The sequence below is a fragment of the Vanessa tameamea genome, chromosome 11, assembly GCF_037043105.1.
Source record: "Vanessa tameamea isolate UH-Manoa-2023 chromosome 11, ilVanTame1 primary haplotype, whole genome shotgun sequence".
In the NCBI taxonomy this organism is placed as follows: Eukaryota; Metazoa; Arthropoda; class Insecta; order Lepidoptera; family Nymphalidae; genus Vanessa; species Vanessa tameamea.
The window spans coordinates 12,856,607-12,875,281 of NC_087319.1; the positions used below are offsets into that span (position 1 = coordinate 12,856,607).

Sequence of the window (18,675 nt, forward strand, 5' to 3'; positions counted from 1 at the left end):
TTCAGCTCGGTTTCTTGTTTCTTAAAAAAGGTGATTGTAAGTTATCCGTTTATGTTTACTTTCCGATCGCTCCATCACCCACTGAATTAGGGGTGTCCACTTAAAATATATATCGATATTTATATTCAATGTAAAACATCGGATCCCAGCATCGATGTTTACCGATATATCGAAAATAGAATAGAAACAATAGATATTTTTTCACTATCGAATACTTTCCAATAAAATTTAACATTAAATTTGTGTGTATGTAGAATTAGAAAAACCAGAGTAACAATGTTAAACTAGTAGTGCAATATATAATAGTGATTTTCTATAAGTGTTACTTGAATAGAATTATACTAGGGATGTTGCGAATATTCGCATCTGCATCTGCAAATGCGGAACTTCAGCATTAATTTAGATATCCCTTACGCATCCGCAATAATCGATTCGGAATAGAATGCGGATGCAGATGTCGCACAATTTGCTACAAGAAAAATATAAGTGGGGCCGGCGATCGGCACGTGCTCATTGACATTTAGGAGCGAAGTTTCGATAGTAAATCGTTTATTATTTGTTTACCGTAAATTAAGCATTACGTATCACGCTCTGTTTATCGTTAACAGCTAGCATTGCGTGTTGAGGGATATTTCTAATTTATTTGCAACAAGTGAATTATAATGTCACTATCGACACAAAGTGATATCTTACCACAATGAAAAATGGGTTCAATGTTGATGAAAATCCTCTAAAATGGTGGAGTGTACCGAGAAGAATTAAAACTATTGTCACAAATAACTTGCAGATTTTTCTCGACACCGCCAGGCAGTGTTCCAAGGAACAATTGTTCAGTAGTGCGGGATTTACGAACCTCTGCGTAACAGACCCCGAGAAAGCGGCAATATTGGTTTTTATTAAGTATAATGCTCCAATTTTTAATTTCTGCTACTAATTAATAAAAACCATTCTATTCTTGTTACTTTGTTTCTGCACCTATATATTTTTTTGTAAAAAAAAATCTAAAACCGCATTCGCATCCGCGGATGTGAATAAAATTGTATCCGCAACATCTCTACTTCAAACTTCATGTTATTTCTATCAAACTATATAGGTAACCGAGTAAATACTTATAAAGTTTGAGTCTTATTTCCGAAAAAAAAATTTTTTTAAAATTAAATTACGATTAATTATTATTTATTTAACATTTTTTTTTAAATTACTTATCTACATTGCAACGCAGCGCACTATTTGGCGCGCCGAGCGTTCACAAAGAAAGGGCGTATCGTAGTTCATTTTTTTTACAGTATAAAATTAAAGTACTTGATATCAGTACTTAGGTTACCTTACCTACTACTACCACTTACCTTTTTTTTTTTTAAATTCCTTAGTATCTTTAAATCTATTGTATTCATTTATGAACTCATAATTTAGTTGCCATTTATAATTGGACCGGTGTCCTTAAATGTTAGGGTATTCATTATTTGCGTTGATACGCAAATAATGACTATATTGATTTGTATGATTACAATAGCTGTACCCCAAAATTTTTGTTTTGATGGAAAAATTTAATAATAAAATTACGCAAGAAATCATAGACAACGAAAAATATACGTTTACTATGAGTAACTATCGATTTTAATATTTTTATTTTTGATATATTAAATATTTGTATATCCAATAAATTATTTCAATATTTTATTAATTCAGATGGTATGTTATTTTCTATACAATTGAAAAACATCATAGAAAATATATACGGAATAAATAATGCAATGCATCACCATGCTTGAAATCGTTTGGCTCGACTATAGTTGTGTTTAACACACATATACGTAGTTAGTAGTCAGAAACTGAGAAGCGGCAATAAACGCTCTTGAATATATTATTCAGGAAAAAAAAACCAACTCTTTTAGATTGTAGTGTTTTATAAACAAAATAACAACATTATTTATATTTTGGCCACTCCCACGAGTCTGTCCTTGCTTTATTTACACTCGATTGTGCTCGCAACCAGCTCATAGCCGTCCTCTTACAACTTACTTTATTTATTTCACAAATTACATTATTCAGTGCACTCCGTGTCCGAAATATCGAAGGCACAATTTATATGTACTTTAATTCAGATCTTACGAATCAACAGTATCACAACACTGTTAATGTAATTATATATGTATAAATAATGAATTACATAATGCATTTTGAAAACAATATTTGTTCAGAAAGATATTAGTGTGCTAAAATTTAATAAATTTAGTCCTTATTTTACTATTAATAGTTATTGTTAGAAGTCATTAAGTCCGCTAATATATTTTTTATATTTAAAAAAATACATTATTCTTATTCTAATAATTGTCAAAAGGGACGGTATTATTTATAAAATATTTAAGTTACGATATAGTAAATACTCTAAAGATTAGGTAAAGAAGTTTAAAGATCTTTCGTTTAATAAATAAAACAGAGTGCACTGAAGGGAGCTGTCAACCCTATTAGGTCTATAAGAGTACCCTGCCTCCGACGATACGCACACACACACAGACACAGACACATTGATAATACTTACAACTTATCTCTACACTCTTACAGCGATTGAGCGTATAATTAATGTTTTTGGTATTTGGTTGTTACAAGCTGCATGCAGTGGTACTAGTAGTGGGGTCTGTTGGTGGTGTAATATATTCAATATAAATGTACATTTATATAATATTTAGCTATAAATTGTCACCTCCATATCTTTATATGAAAGTCACTACAAAATGCTGTAATTGTAATTGTAAGAGAATATTATCTGCACTGAAAAATACCTTAGTAGTTAAATATTTGTGATTGTATATTTTAAATATTAGACAGATTCTACAAAGAACAGTGATTGAATAAATTCAAATGTACAACTACATTAGCAACAGTTACAACACATAAGGGTATGACGCGATATGCCAATATACTATTTACTTTATATACATTATACATAGAGCTGCAATTATAATCAATATGAAGTATGACATGACAACAATACCATTTGAATTATATTATAATTTAAAATTATCATATAAAATTAAAATTCGATTAACGCAGACATTATTACCTGAACACGTAAAGGGTTATTTCATTTGTATTTACACTAAAAGTAAAGAAACTTAGACATCTGTGTAAAGCATAAAATATAATACATGCATATAAATTTCACCTCGATAAGCGTAAAGTTTTACATTCTGAGATGGAACACAAATAGTTACATGTAATCTCCAAACATGTGCACATGTACTGGGCGACGACACCGTGTTGTCTACGCAACATTGACGCTGGTATAACTATTTACACTCTATATATCATATATTTAAATCTTTTTCTTTTTATAATAACATCCAGCGCGCTCACAGCCAGCTTAGCTTCTTCAGTTCATTGATATGTTAACTTGCATAGCGCACCGTTTATTACTAGAGCAATTCCATAATGCACAATAAATCTTTGTCTATAAAACCAGCACCAAATAAGAGTACCTTCATCACATTATAGTTCAAGTATCATGATCATGTACACAGGATGAAGTCTCCTGCTGCCTTTACCGTAGGAACTGCTCGTCGGCTGCGGCCACGGTGCGGTACAGGCGCTCGTCCGTCGACACGAGCCGAACCGAGAAGGTGTTCAACGTTAAGGGCGGCCCTTGAACTATTTGCACGTTGCCGGCGTTCGCCTAAAATGATTCCATGAAATATATAAAGGAAACAAAATTTTGATTCCGCATGTGCTTTTAACTATGACAAAATAATTAAAGTAAAGCAGCGAGGAGATAAACATGGTGGAGCAGGAGTAGCTCACCAGGAACAGCGTGGCGAGGAACAGCTTGGACACGTCTCCCGCGTCTTCGGCCGTCCGCTCGAGCAACGTCGAGAAGGGGCTGCAGGGCGGCAGCGCCTGCGCCGCCACCAGCAGCGCGGCGGCCGAGCGCTGCACGTCCACGCCGCGCGCCTCCGTCGCCGCTGCGCGCGCCACCACGCGCTCCCGCCACGACGACCACTCCGGCGAGCCGGGCAGCGCCTGGGTCACGAGATCGTTGATTATGGCGATGAGGCGAACAAAAACCGTGCCAGGCTTTGTAATCAAAATGTTCTTTATTTAGATTGCATTTTACGAGTACTTTTGAATTATGTAAAATGACGAATTTTACATAATTGATAATAATTAATGTTCAATACCGCTAGCGCCGTGGCTGTGGGCGCGCCGCAGTCGTCGTTGCGCGACGTGTCGGAGTCGCCTAGCGAGCTCTGCTCGAAGAACCCGTCGTCGTCGCTGTCGTCCGGGCGCCGAGCCGCCGCCGTCGCCTCCGCCGCCAGCGCCGCTTGTACCGCCTCTGACGTGCTCCACCCGACGAAGCCTGCGAGAGTAGAAATGACCCCAATGTAATTGTTGCTTCGATTTCGTTATAGTCGACTGCATTAGAGAAATTGAAGTTCTTCATAGTCATATATTCAGTTCACTCACCTCCGACGTCTACCGAGGCAGAAATATCGAATCCACGGAAATCTGGAAATGAATATTTGTCGTATTACACCTGGGGTGTTACAGTGAATGCAAAGTAAGATTCGAGTGGTTTAAAGCGCCGCTCACCCAGCGCGGCGGCTGGCGGCTCGGCGAGCGCGCGGCGCGCGTGCAGCACGGCCGCCTTGCGCGCGCGCACGACGCGGCTCACCCACTCCTCCGGGATACTGAACTCCTCCACGCATTGAAATCTGCGCCGCAGTCCTGTCATTGTGTTCATTTATTTTTCATTATTAAATTGTTACTAAAATATTTCTAAATATTGTTAGAATCCTACTAGAAATTAGATTAATATAAAGTAATCTACCGGTGTCATTGGCATTTAATTTAGAGCCCACGGTTGATTTAAGTCAGTTTAACTGCAGCCAGAGGACAGTCAAATAGAAGTAAACTTGTATGTATGAGATGAAAGCAATTACATAAATTAAAAGTAGTTGTTGAATTTTTTACTTGGTGGTAGAGCTTTGCTGGGCTCATCTGGGTAGAAACCACTCACTCATCACATATTCTATCACAAAAGAGTATTGTTCTTTTTTTAAGGCATGTGAACCAATTTATCTACAGGCACAAAGGTGATGTGAAGGATGGGCAACATATCTTACACTGTATGGTAGGGTCCACTTTCTATATACTCTATTCCAATGAGAATAGAAGAAAAGATAAATAAATAACTTTGACCTTGAATTGACATGACATTTTAGTTACACTAGTGAGGAGAAAATTATTGAGTGAATGGGTAAAGAATGCTAAGGAATGATATATTTTATTGGCTTTACGTAATTTTTTAAATAAATTTTATGTAAATTGCAAGAAAGGTACATATTCAAATTTTTATATAGCAGCATTTTTAGGCTTAAATAAAAATGTTCAATCAGCGTAGTCCATGTTGATGGCAAATCAAAAGTCAGTAGGCAAAAGGTAAATACTAAACCGGTTACAATTACAGTTCGCTTAAACAAAGCCAGGTCGTAAGAAAAAAACTTTTGATAATTCCGAATAATATCTTACTTTTGTATTATTTTAAAACTATAAATTAAGTGTTGCTTTGCATAAAACTGATCTATATTTTAATATTATCATATTTTAATATCTATATTTTCTGTAAAATGAATTAATTCTTTTAAATTTTTTGTCTATACCTTACTATATAAAATAATAACATTTTTATCGAACAATATGTAACTTTCTATATTATATATTATATTTCTATATTATATTATAATCCATATTATAACCAATTAAATAAATATATATTTAAAAAAAAATCTAAACTATATGTTAAAACTAAAATAATATATTTTTTATCTGTATAAATTTATTCATTCTGCATTCGTTTAGCGAACATCCTTAGTGAGGCCTCCATTTTAATTGTTCGTTCATCGAAAAATGGCGTTTTGAATGTCGGCAAAACTGTTTTCGTTACTTTGAAAGTTAAATTTAAGTGGATTTACGTAGTTAAGTGAAATATTATTATATTAAAAGTGAAGATATATTAATCAAGAACTGTTTGTAGTAAATCATAAAGCGGACTTATCAACAGTACTGTTTGTTTTGGTTCTTTCCTATTCCCATTGGAATAGAGTATATGTATCTCTTGCTATATATATAGAAAGGGTGCCCATTTCCTTTCGTCTATCTATCTATTTACGTCTCTGCCGATGGCATATCAGTTTACTGAAGTAATGCTAATAGAAACTAACTTTTATTCATTAGTAGTTTAACAGCACCCTCCATGTCTGCGACATTGCCGTCGTTTCTTCTCTTTCTCTCCCTCTTCTCTGGCGGAGGGGTAGCGGGAGCAGAGAGGAGTACCGGCGTGGAGCTGGGTGGTGTCGGGGACGAGGTGGCAGGCAGCGGCACCGGTGAGCTAGGCGGCGAGAAGCAAGGAGGGGGCGAGGGAGGAGCCGCCGCCTCTATAGCTGCCTGCAGCTCTGTGAGCGGCAAGGCTCTCAGCGATGAGTCACTCACTCCTCCACCCGCTAACTCTTCGACCAGGAGTCCATCCTGAAGATGAATATTGACAGTCACTATAAAGTATTTCTTTATAAAAAATTGATGTCAATTTTTAAGTGACCTGGGATATTTTTTTACAGTAATTAATGGATTGTACAACTTTTGTAGGTTTTTAATATTAACATGAGATTACTAAAACACAACTATATAATAGAAATGGAAAGTGAGAATCTTTGAAGTTAAGTTAAAGCTATATGCATTGTTACTCATAATCGACAAGAATGGCTTTGACAGATTTAGATGAAATTTAGAATAGAGACAGCTTATACCCCGATTCAGAAGTTGAACAATCTATTACTGGTTAATTTTATTGACGCGTAATTGATAGGAATGCATGACTTCAAGTTTAAGTTGTCAGTTTAAACACAGCTTATATTTTCCTACTTTAGTGCCTTATGAAATATAGACTGTACTCTACATAACGCCACCAACCACGCAACCTAAGATATGGCCCTTGCTCACTCTCCCTTTAAACGGGAACACAACAATAATAAGTTTTGTTGTGTAGCAGTAGAATATGTGATGAGTGGGTGGTACCGCAAAGCTATAGCCGTGATGTATCGGCCCATTTCATGTAATCAAAGCAGCATAAGGGAATCACAGTGGGAAACAACTCAAACTCACAATTTATTCATCAAAAGGCTTCGATACAAGTTTTTGAAATACTCATACAGTATAATGATGTTATAATTGAAAGTGTGAACCTGCAATCGCCAGGTGACGTGGAAGTCGCCGAGCAGGCCGATGGGCTCCCCGGCGTAGTCGCGCAGCGGCACGTCGCAGTCGGCCAGCACGCGCGGCTCCAGCTCCACGTACATGCGCGGCAGCGTGGGCGGCGGGCGCGGCACGGCCGCCTCGCGCCGCGCCGCCGCGCTGGCCTCCAGCTCCACGCGCACGAACTCGCCGGCCGCGGACGCCCGGCGGCGCCGCCGGCCACTCGACGGCGTCTGGGGCTCGTCCGTGCTCGTGCTCGCGGTCGCTTCTCTGTACATGTTTATTACGAATTGATTACTCCAATGATACGATGCAATACGGTGGACTCGGTTCGGGTGCCAGGGCTTCGTACTGGTGATGATACCGATCGTTTTAAAATAAATAGTTAGAGCGATGTCTACATTTTTTTAATAATCATCGAGAAAGTCACCAGGTAAAATGAGGGATCGTCTACTACATACATGTATTGTTTTGTAACAATGTTTTGACTGACTTGACTTGAATGACTAACATCAAATTATATAATTATTAGTGTCTTAGTGATCATTTACTCAAAATGCAAATTAATGTTGCAGTCATAGGTAGATATATTTAATGTTATTTGTATTCATATATACCTGAAAATCTAAAATTGTTTAATATACTAAAATAACTATTGAATAGTGCAAGAAAACAAAACATTCAATTATTCTCCTTTGTATCTCATATATGTATACAAAACATTTTTTGCATCTTTCTCTACTTCAGTTGTCACCTTGAATAGTGCTACAGATAGAATTAAATTTGACCTTGAGGTTCAAGTTGGAAGTAAAATACATATTTATTTTGGACTAATTATACTGATAATATTAGCTTGTGTGCGGGATGTTGAAGGTTGTTACAAGCAATCAACTCTTTGTTACAATTTTTTTTTCTTTTGAATTAAATTATTAATTAAATTATACAAACTCCAAAAAGTGAAATACAATTTGCAATTAAATATCTGATTTTCAAGAAAAGTAGTTATAACAAAGATATAAAAGCATTTAGTATACTTACTGAGTACTATTATGTAATGATTCGCTGACATTTAGTACATGTTGGTAAAGGAAGTCAACCTTCCTGCTGTAGATGCTGGCAGATTGCTGCAGCAACAATGCTAGCTCTGCAAAGTTTGGAATAGTGGCATTCTCCACCTCTCTCTCCTCTGCATCCAGAGCATGGAGGCCCGCCTCCGTCAGGTACTCCTCCAACAACTACAATACAAATAGTATATCATTCCTACTCTTAAGCCACTTTTTTCTAATAAGATTATTATTATTGATACTCAAAATTACATTTTGACAAAGAATACTATAAGTATTTATATACTAATATAATAAGAAATTCAAGTTTTTTATAAATTCTAATAAAGGTAGTACATGCTTTTCGTCTCTGACATTTTGTTGGCGATGAAGCGTGTTTGCTCTTGTTTAACCACATACAATAAACATTCCTTCTTAGATAAATATACATTATAATATTTCAACGAAATTGTAGCGTTTTAAATAGTTTGCAAAACAACATGTTTTGTATTAGTGTATTGAAGGGTATTCTGTCAAACAAGCAAAAGTGGCGGGACGGCCTTTAGCCGGGAGCGGGACTCACCGCGCTTAGGTCCGTGTCGAAACTTCGGCGGACGTCGCTGATGGGTCTCATCAGCTCCGCCACAATTTCTTCCAATCTTTGTGAATTCATGCTCCACCGATTCCTTCGTTGAGATATATTCCTGAAAACAATGTGTTTCCATTGATAACATAACTGAGAGGCGTCGCGAGCACAACATAAGCGCCGACTTATAGCTGTGGCGCGAAACTTTCTGTCAATTGCGCTATTTTGATTTGCGAAAACATATTGCGAAATTAAACATTACTAGGACATTTTCGTTAATATTTCTATATGAGAATAGTACCTTCGTCTTTCCCTGCAGTCGGCGTCCATCTTACAAACATAAAGTTGTGTGATTAGGAAAAACGTAATAAAAACGGTGGCCATTTATTTATGTTTTCGGGGGAAACAATCCATATTCCTTATTATAAAGAATATTCGCTGTCAAAAGTTTGTTCGCGTTCGCGAGTCGTTCTATGTTCTCTTCAATTATCTGTATCCACATAAATTTGCTTCGCGTGTGTTGTCTATGAACAACTATTGCCAAAACACTTTTTAAGTATTACTGAACTTTATTTTAATATTGAAATAGACTTAATTTTTTTGTAAATTATGAAATATATTAATATACTATTATGCAATAAATACAATTAAAAAAATACTATTAAACAATTCACAGATAAGATATATTTTATGAGTAATTCATTAATCTATGACATTTGGATGAGAATGGGAGGAGTATTGTGTTTACAAAATATCAATTATAAATAAAAAAAGCTATTGATCACTAAAAACAGTGTATATTTAATGAAGAAATAATATATATCAAGAAATATTAGCGAATCCGTTAAAAACATTTGTATGAATCTATATCTTACATTCGCATTAAATTAGGTAAACATGGGTATGTCTCGTTGCTACTCATTGATGAAGTGTTTGTTGATAATATTCAACATTTTATTTCTCGTAAGTACTCAATTTAAAAGTTTAATCATCTCTTTTTTATTTTTCTATAAAAATGATCAATTATAGCACTTAAACTCAATGTGTTATGTTTTTTGGAGTTTCTATTTTAAGCGTTTGCGTTTGCAGATTGATGCATTTTTATGAGAATAGAATTATATAAAGATGATTTCCTATTGCTGTACATGTCATATTTACTACTGTTATTCGTTATTTCCTGCATGGACAATATTTATGTAGAAAGATGGCATATTGTGTCAGTTGTATCTATTATACTACTGACATGTTTAATTCCTCTTTTGCTCAATAGATATGCAATCTTCTATAATTATCTTGTTAGAGTGGAGAGAAGTAAGTTTTGTGTTTTTTAAAAGTGTATTATACCATTCATCAATTTCAATCATTACTATATTACAAACCAACAATTGTATTGTTTTCAATTATTTATTGACCTCATCTGTTTGCAGGACTATTTTTATAGGTGAGCTAACAGTTGCTATTAAAGTATAGGATGAAGTCAAAACAAGTTTCCAGTAGCAAGCTTTAGTTGTATAAAACAGATGTTACAAGCAGACTCTTTACGTAAACAAACCACGCCTCACTGAAGCTTACTTGAACATTGATCTGTCATCTTATTCTTGAATATCCTCAATATACTAGTAAAGTGTTGGTTGATTGACTGGTTTTAACTAAAATTATGTTAAAGTGTAATTTTTTAACACTTGTAAAATACTTACATAAGTTACATACTTTGTGGTAAAAGTCTGTCTGGGTAGTAACATCCACTTGTCAGATATTCTGCTGGAAAATGGCAATACACTCATTTACATTCTTCGGTTTGAAGGGTGAGCTATTGTATATAAAGGCCCAAAAGACATAACATCTCAAAGGGTGGTGGCGAATTGGCAATGTAAGGAGTGTTTTAAAGTTGTTAAGACACCAAAATCTATGGGCAATGGTGCACTAGCATCAGGTTATTTTAAACTAGTATTTATAAAAAAATTTGAGACATAAAAATAATATAAAACTTCCACACGGAACAAAGTGATAAGATTGTAATGTACTACAATTAGGTATTCAGATAACTGTATTGTGTGAGAAATTTGGATTAAAGATAAAATAGTCTGTTTACTTAAAATTAATATTTTAATATCTGTATTTTAATAGGCCACCTTGACCTGTGCTAATGCCAGTGGAAGAAATATTAAAGATTTCAAATACCCCTAATGCACCATGCATTTATGTGGTGTACTGTACGTGTATTGTAGTGGTAACTTTGCTTCAAATTTAAAAAGGGTCTTTTTACACGGGAACTATATTCAAGCAATAAAAAATTCAAATTGTTTCATAAGCAATGGACTGTTTGAAGTTCCTTTGAAAATAAAGTATATTGTGATTTGATGAAAAGAGTGTGTGTATCTTCATCGAAAGTTTCAGGCAAATTATTTATGAAAACTGTTAAATTAGTCTATTTTCCGTTTCAGATCGTGGGCGTGGGCGTGTGCGCGTTCGCCGGCTGGGCGCTGTGGGACGGGCGCGCCTCCGAGACCAGCGCCGGCCGCGCCGGCCTGTGCGCGCTCGCCGTGTGGGCCGCCGTCCTGACGCTGGGGGCCGTGGCCGCTCTGGCGGGTAGCGATTGAGTTGTACCATCATCGTTAAACAGCCGGCGAGGTCGCTCAGGCTCTCATCGCGATTCTCGTGTCGCAGGCGCCGTCCGCGGCTCGGCGTCGCTGCTCGCGGGCGCTTTCGCGCTGCTCGCGCTGAGCGCGGTGGCGGAGGGGGCGGCGGCGTGGTGGGGCGCCGCGCACGCACCGCAACTCAAGCAGGTCGGGCCTCGACCCGTGACGAGGGTCTCGCCATATGCACACGTCTCGCAGCGTCGAGACATGGCGACGACTTCAGTCCTCTACCTAACCGTCGATTCGTATAAATCGCCCCGGAACACGCAGGCGCTGCGCGACCGCCTGCGCTACACGCTGCTGCACGACTACGGCGTGCTGCCGGCGCGCACGCAGATGCTCGACGCGATCCAACACGGGCTGCAGTGCTGCGGCGCCGAGAGCGCGCTGGACTGGCAGCAGGCGGGCTGGGCGCGCGCGCCGGGCGCGCTGGACCTCAGCGTGCGCGCGCCGCCCGCCACCTACACCGTGCCCGCGTCGTGCTGCGCGCGCGCCGGCGCCGCGTGCGAGGCGGCGCGCGTGGTGCCGGCCGCGGCGCGCGGCGGCGCCGGCCTGCACCGCGCGGCGTGCGCGGCGCGCGTGCTGGCGGCGCTGGAGCGCGCGGCGCGCGGCCCGCTGCTGGCGGGCGCGGCGCTGCTGGGCGCGCACGGCGCGGCGCTGCTGCTGGCGCTGGCGCTGTGCCTGCGCGCGCGCCCGCCGCCGCGCTACAAGGCCTAGGCCGGCTCGCGGGCGGGGCGTGCGGGCGGCGCGGGGGCGAGGCGGTGCGGGGGGGAGGGGGGCGCGGGGGGCGCGGCTCCGAAAGGGATCGGATCGTTTGTGAGACTTATGGGATTGACGTTCGAGGGCGTCACTGATTGGCAGCGCACGGTTCGGAAGTATATAATGTAACGCGTGACGTCGTGCGCGAGGAAACAGAATGTCCACAAGCAGAGCACAGAGCGGCGCGCCCGCCGGCCAGTGTTTCATCACATTTACCCTAGTCATGTTGTTCACCACCGACCGCCCGACCACCGCGACCGCCGGTCGAGGTATCCTATGAGGTCGTATCGTTTATTGCGTTTGCTTTACTCGTTCCTATTTTTATATTTATTTACAAACAAGACTGAAGAATATTGTTAAAAGACAAGTATCTCACCGTTCCCGCTCGCCGGCGCCGCGACGCCGGACGTGCGCCAGACCGCATTCGGGTTTCGATATAATTATAAGCTTATATTTATTTCCCACCTACTCGCCTCTACGAAGCGTAAACAACAACCGGGCCGGCCCGCGCCGGCGCCGGACGGCCGATGGCGACGTTTGCTATAAACTATTCTATCGATGTCAAAGTCAAAGTCAAAAATGATGTCTCTTGTCAGCTTGCTATTTATAAGAATTTGATAATGACCGACTGTCGCACATAGTGATATGAATAAAGAGAGCACTTCTCAGAAGCGCCGTGAGTGCAAATGTAACGCCATCGGTCAAATATTTACGGGGACGGTTTCGTGCACGGAGGAGCGCCGGGTCTCGTTTGCGCTTCGTACGCGTCGGGTGGAGTTAACGTGTTTATTTATTGAATGTTTCGTTTGGTATTTATTATTAACTTTAGGAAGCAGTGGCGGACCGACAGGGGGGCGGAAGGGGCCGCTCGCCCCGGGGCCATCAGTCTTGGGGGCCCCCCAAATGCATCCGCGTTCCCCTGATCGAATTCTAAATGAGACTGCTAAAATGTGCTCAGTACCTACACACGTAAACATAATATATATGTTTTTAAATGTAAACTGAATAAAAAGCTTGTAAAACAATTTTTTTTTAAAGTTGGGGTCCTCATTCAGCTTTGCCGCCGGGGGCCTCGGACAGGCTTAGTCCGCCACTGCGCCACTGTGTGGAAGGAGTCGGAACCGAGGCTCGTGTTAGTGTTAAGAGTGCGTTGTCTCGGTAGCCTCATTACTTGTAGTTGTGTGTCCTCTTCACGTGTACTTGTAGTCGTAGTTCACTCGCCGCGAGTCGGGCCTCCGGACAGACTCGCCCTTCACGCGCGTATCAGTGATGCGTTTATTAACGCTCTTGATTTTTACTCGAAATAAGTGTAGTATTCACACTGCTCGCTCGATGCTCGATGGTCTCAGATTATGAAACGGGACGGCTGGAGCGCGCGGAGCGTTATACAGAAGCGACGGAAGCGAATACGAGTTCTCGGTGGGGTGTGTATCGTGTATACGTCACCGTAAGGTTACAAAAATCGTTAGATTACAATCTAATCAATCGAGATAGATTGTAAGCTAACGATGTTTGTAACCTTACGGTGCCGTATACGTCGACGCTACCGCTACCCGCGCCGCGCCGGCAGCGCCGAAGGGACTGACCGCTCCGACGGAATGCTCACTGCCGATCTGTACCTCCCGCTATAGACATTAAGTTCGACTGATTTATTTGTAGTGATACCTCCCGCCGGCCGCCGGGACGGGCCAGCCGGTCGCCGGTGGCCGCCCATGAGTACAAATTTTTACTTCTCGCTTTAATGCATAATATGATAAGTTATTTATGAAATTGTTTTGAGATTTATATCGATGTACTCGTACGGGGACCGCGAAGCGCGCCTCGGGCGTCGTGTTTCCGTCGAGTGCATATATTTTATAGATTACCTTTAAACAGTCGCGTAGGGCGCCGCCCGACCGATAGACCGACGGATTGTGTTTACATATCATACGCAGTGCAACCCAAACCTGACCGAACAGAAGTCCACGAAGGGAAACGATCGGGCGCGCCCGGCCGGCGAGGAAGACTCTGAGTCACACCGACTCGGAGTTTTCTATTCGGATGATATTTAATTTAATTTTAAGTTTTTTTGTATAACAATATTGCACTGCGATGTTTGCGACAAGTAGCTCCTCACGAGTGTAGGGTTGACGTAGTCGCGTCGTTGTCACCGGAGGGCCGGCGGCGGCCCGCGCGGGCGGCAGCGAAGGGAGCGCAGCAGGCTTTCGTACTCTCCGACTACGAACTCCCAGCTGTGCATGTGCCTTCGCCCGACGCGACGGATGGCATTTGGTCACATACGAGGGGAGTCGCCAACTGGCGCGCGATATGCCGTCGTGTTGACCCGACCTCACCCAGGGGGCCCTCCGTGTCGCACGGGGGCCGCCCGGAGCGCTGAGCGGCCGCAGCTCGCAAGCGTCGCGGTGCGCCCGCGGTGCCATATGCGTGTAGTGTTGTAATGTGACCACTCGTTCGCAGAATGTTTTGAACACTAATAAATGTATTAAATAATTATAAAGCCTTTTATTTTGTCGCTCCATCGTTTCAGAAGCGGCCGCTTCTGCCCCGACCGTATGAGCATTACATATTTGTGTTGCAGCTTAAGAAGCGGGTCCGGTGTGGAACGGTATTTAAAGGCCGCTGGATCGCGGCGGACGTTATATTTTTATAATTCACTTTAGCGAGTGGTAGCCGTGCTGCACCGGTATGAGAGATGTGCACGGGCGCAGCAGATAACGAATAAAATCAATAAAATGCGTCATCATAATAAGGAGATCAAGAATGCTTTATTATTAATAAAATTGAAAAAAAACTCGAGGAAATGTGTGCAGACTGCGCCGCGCGGTCGCGACTTCCTCGTGCAATTTACATCATAATGCGCGGTGGCGGCACCGGAGTGCCGGCGCGTCGAATGCACATTGGCCGCGCGCCGACGCAACGCGACATCATAAACAGCTTACGCGGACGAAATGCGATTCGATTCTGTCTCGCCACATACCGTCGTCTTGGTCTCTCCGGTTGCCTAAACGCCCGGCCCTTCGCGGGTTAGTAAGGGTTCTATCACACAAACCACTTTCGAGCGAAGCGGTCTGTTCGAGCGTGTTGTGGCGATTGGCGCGTAGATATCTAAATACCTTGTTATGCGTTTAAAATTGTTATTCGTCTAAGTTCTGAAGCATACAAAAATATTTTACCCACTGAAAACTCTTAAAATGAATACCTCTGTTATTTATATTAACATGGAGTGGCAACAAAATGTACCTTTACTTAGGCAATACACTCATTTGTACCAATGCAAATCGAGTACTAGTCATGTTCATTTGCAAGTTTTTGGTGTAATTTTTGTATATAATATAAATAAGATTGGTGAAGATAGATAAGATGATCGGCTGCCTCGTTACCGTCTTCACCGTCAGGGCGCCCGAAGAACCAACAATTTCTCACGTACAAGATATGTATGTTTTCGAAATTGCTATATTCGTAAGGAATAGGTACCAAATCAAAATCTTTATCAAAAGGCTAGTGCATTAGTCGATATTAAAAGTTGAAAGCTATAGAAGTGAAGTTATGGCCATAAGATTGTAACACCAATCAGAATCCTAAGAATTTATATTACATATTATCAGGCACAAGTGCGCATTTTGCTAGTCACTCCTAAGATTGGCCGCTACGCTACGAAATCGATCAGTAGGACATTATTAATTACATGATCTTGAAAACTACAATTCCGTATATTAAAATACTGGGACACTGGCTCAAAGAGTTGCCAAGATGGCGAGGTTAGGTGCTAGTGATCGTTTTTAAATTTGTCAATCAATAAATGTAACTTGTAAGTAGCGCTTCTATGTTGAATAAAGAGTTTTAAATTTGAATAACGAAATTGTGACTAACCTGCTAATATTATGGCCCTTAATCCATAATATTAGGTACGAAATTACGTATAATGTTCATAGACTATCCTTTAGCTGTTCTAATTAGCGAGCCTGACAAACGGTTATCTTTCTCGTTATCTCTGCATTTACAACATGAGTTGTATCTTTGTCTCGGAGCCATTACTCGCATTACAGCTTGTTTCAAACTGTTACTGTCTCCCGAAGCAATTTATTATTTATGGGCATACTCAATGTATAAAAGCTTTCAAGAATTTATCGCAAACGTTTTCATTATTGATGTTACCTACATGTTGACGGTGAATGCTCAGTTCTACGTATATTACATCATAAAGTGTAAATTTACATTTCAAACTGTCCGGACATGTGACATAAGCATGTAATAAGAATAACTTTAATTATTTTCGCTAGCAATATTTCTCGGTTATGCCGAGAAGATGTCGCATCGGTTATGTAAAAGGAAGCGGGCGTTCGCTCGCTTGTAATTGCGCTCTAGAGCGTCTCTAGAGCGAGCAATTGAAAGTTATTGAAGGCGATGCCGCGTCTTTGCCCTCTGACCGATTAACGAATGCCGCCAAATGTCTTATTAGTTACAATCAATAGAGCGGGAGTTTGGCAATCGACGAGATGCCGTCAACTGTGTAAGCGGCGGTAATTGGTGTCACATTCAGCTGAAAATTGTTACCGAATTGTTTGTAGTGACACGTAAGGCCTACGTAAGCGCTATATATACCTACATACAATCTGTTGACATGTTTTGGTCAAAATTTACTTGTGTAAACTTACTTCTTTTAATAGCATACGCGATATTTTTGCTTATACTTTGCATTCGTTTCCTAATATTTCAAGTATAATAACCGCGGAAAAGATGTGAGGTTTCAGTGCAAAACTTGCACTTATGGTATTCTTACGTTCTTAAAAGGTCGTATTATTTCTGAGACTAAATGAACTTAGCGGTTATTTCTTTATTTCTTTTAGTTTCACACTGTGGACCGAGATACGAGTAAAACTTTTGTTAACTTTTCAATTTAATTGAAATGTCAGTGTAAATAAACTAATCAAAATTTTACAGTCAACTTTTTATTATAGTGTTTGACCAAACTCATAAGTATTACGGGATTGATTATTGTTTTGTGAAGTACTTGAATATTGTTCCACTCGTCTGAAACTGCGTGTGCTTGTTATCCGCCGACGTGCGGTGATTTCAATGAAAATTTGTATAATCAATGTAAGTTCACAGTATTGCGAAGATTAATATCGTTAAAACGAAATTTCGATAAACAATTGCTACAAATAATGCGAATTTTGCTTAATAGTAGGTACACTTTTTCACTATTAGGAATATATCAATTAGTAAAAAGTAGAAAATTATCTTTCTATTATTTGGATTTCTATTATTGGGATTTTATCTATCTATTAGTTGGATCTCGGCAGAGGGCTATAGTGTGCAGTGTTAGGGTGGGGTCTTTGCAGTAATTAATAATAATTAGTGTATAGTTAATGAGCAGTTGCATGAGACTCAATAACCAATTAGATAGAGAACCGATACACTTATTAACTGTCAAACGTCAGTCGCCGGTAACAAACTACATCAGACCTGTGATGAGAAGCCGAATGGAGCACATCGTGATCCTAACGTCCATAACGACTAACGACTAAAACATTAAATTTTCGGAAGTTACGTACACTTTTAAATAAATATAAATAAATATTTGACAACATCACATACATTACTCTGATCCCAATGTAAGTAGCTAAAGCACTTGTGTTATGGAAAATCAGAAGTAACGACGTAACACTGAACTGGCAGAAATCCTTACGTAACGTAAAAGCGTTTCCCCCCTCCGGGCCCTTTGACCCTCTCTTTCTCTATCTTTCTATTATTTATGGTTTCATATAATATTATTAAAACTTATTTTTTACAAGAATTTTAATAAAATATTTAAGTCTCGTCATTTCATTATTTTCAAACGTCAAATTTAGGGAAAGTAACTTCGTTATAACCGGTTGTCCCGCGACACCTCTCGCTGTTTAACTGTGACAAGTGATGTGACCCACACACACACACACATTTAGATATAGATCAAGATGAACTACCTGTTTAAACATTATTTAAAATCTAACGACATATATTTCATACGTATTGTGTATTGCAGAGGAAAAATAAAACAGCTTAATAAATATTTTACGCTAGACTACAGGCAAACCCGGGAGTGCTGGTGCAGGCTATATCGGAACCAGCTGTCCTAGAAGATACCTATTCAGTCTGTGAATTTAAAGTATTCATAGTTTTACGTTAAAATATTCATAAGTTTATTCAAAAATTCTAAAAGGAAAGATTTAATGAGTCTCTATAGCCAGCTTTAATAACGACTAACGAGGCGCTACGGGGCTTTTATAAACATATCTGCTGGCCGGCATCAGAGTGATACGGGTAAATGTTACGCGTTAAATTACATGAAATCTAAAAACACGAGCGTTAGCAAAGATATTTGAGGAGCACTTTATTATTAGCCTGTTATCATTTGAGTTTG

General features: G+C 40.1%; 2 protein-coding genes across 2 annotated transcripts; one reads left to right on the forward strand and one right to left on the reverse strand.

The window, feature by feature from the left end:
* Window positions 1-1,926: 1,926 nt before the first annotated feature.
* On the reverse strand, window positions 1,927-9,338 carry LOC113404936 (condensin-2 complex subunit H2-like). Its single transcript, XM_026646017.2, has 10 exons — window positions 9,176-9,338; window positions 8,872-8,992; window positions 8,284-8,480; window positions 7,236-7,515; window positions 6,219-6,522; window positions 4,588-4,722; window positions 4,462-4,503; window positions 4,176-4,354; window positions 3,799-4,017; window positions 1,927-3,673 (listed from the first exon to the last, which is right to left on the reverse strand). The coding sequence occupies exons 1-10, from the start codon at window positions 9,256-9,258 to the stop codon at window positions 3,542-3,544; spliced, it is 1,692 nt and encodes a 563-aa protein (XP_026501802.2). The 5' UTR covers window positions 9,259-9,338; the 3' UTR covers window positions 1,927-3,541.
* Window positions 9,339-9,585: 247 nt separating this feature from the next.
* On the forward strand, window positions 9,586-12,230 carry LOC113404934 (tetraspanin-11-like). Its single transcript, XM_026646012.2, has 4 exons — window positions 9,586-9,837; window positions 11,319-11,463; window positions 11,542-11,660; window positions 11,784-12,230. Exons 1-4 carry the CDS (start codon window positions 9,772-9,774, stop codon window positions 12,228-12,230), a joined length of 777 nt encoding a protein of 258 aa, XP_026501797.2. The 5' UTR covers window positions 9,586-9,771.
* Window positions 12,231-18,675: the final 6,445 nt, after the last annotated feature.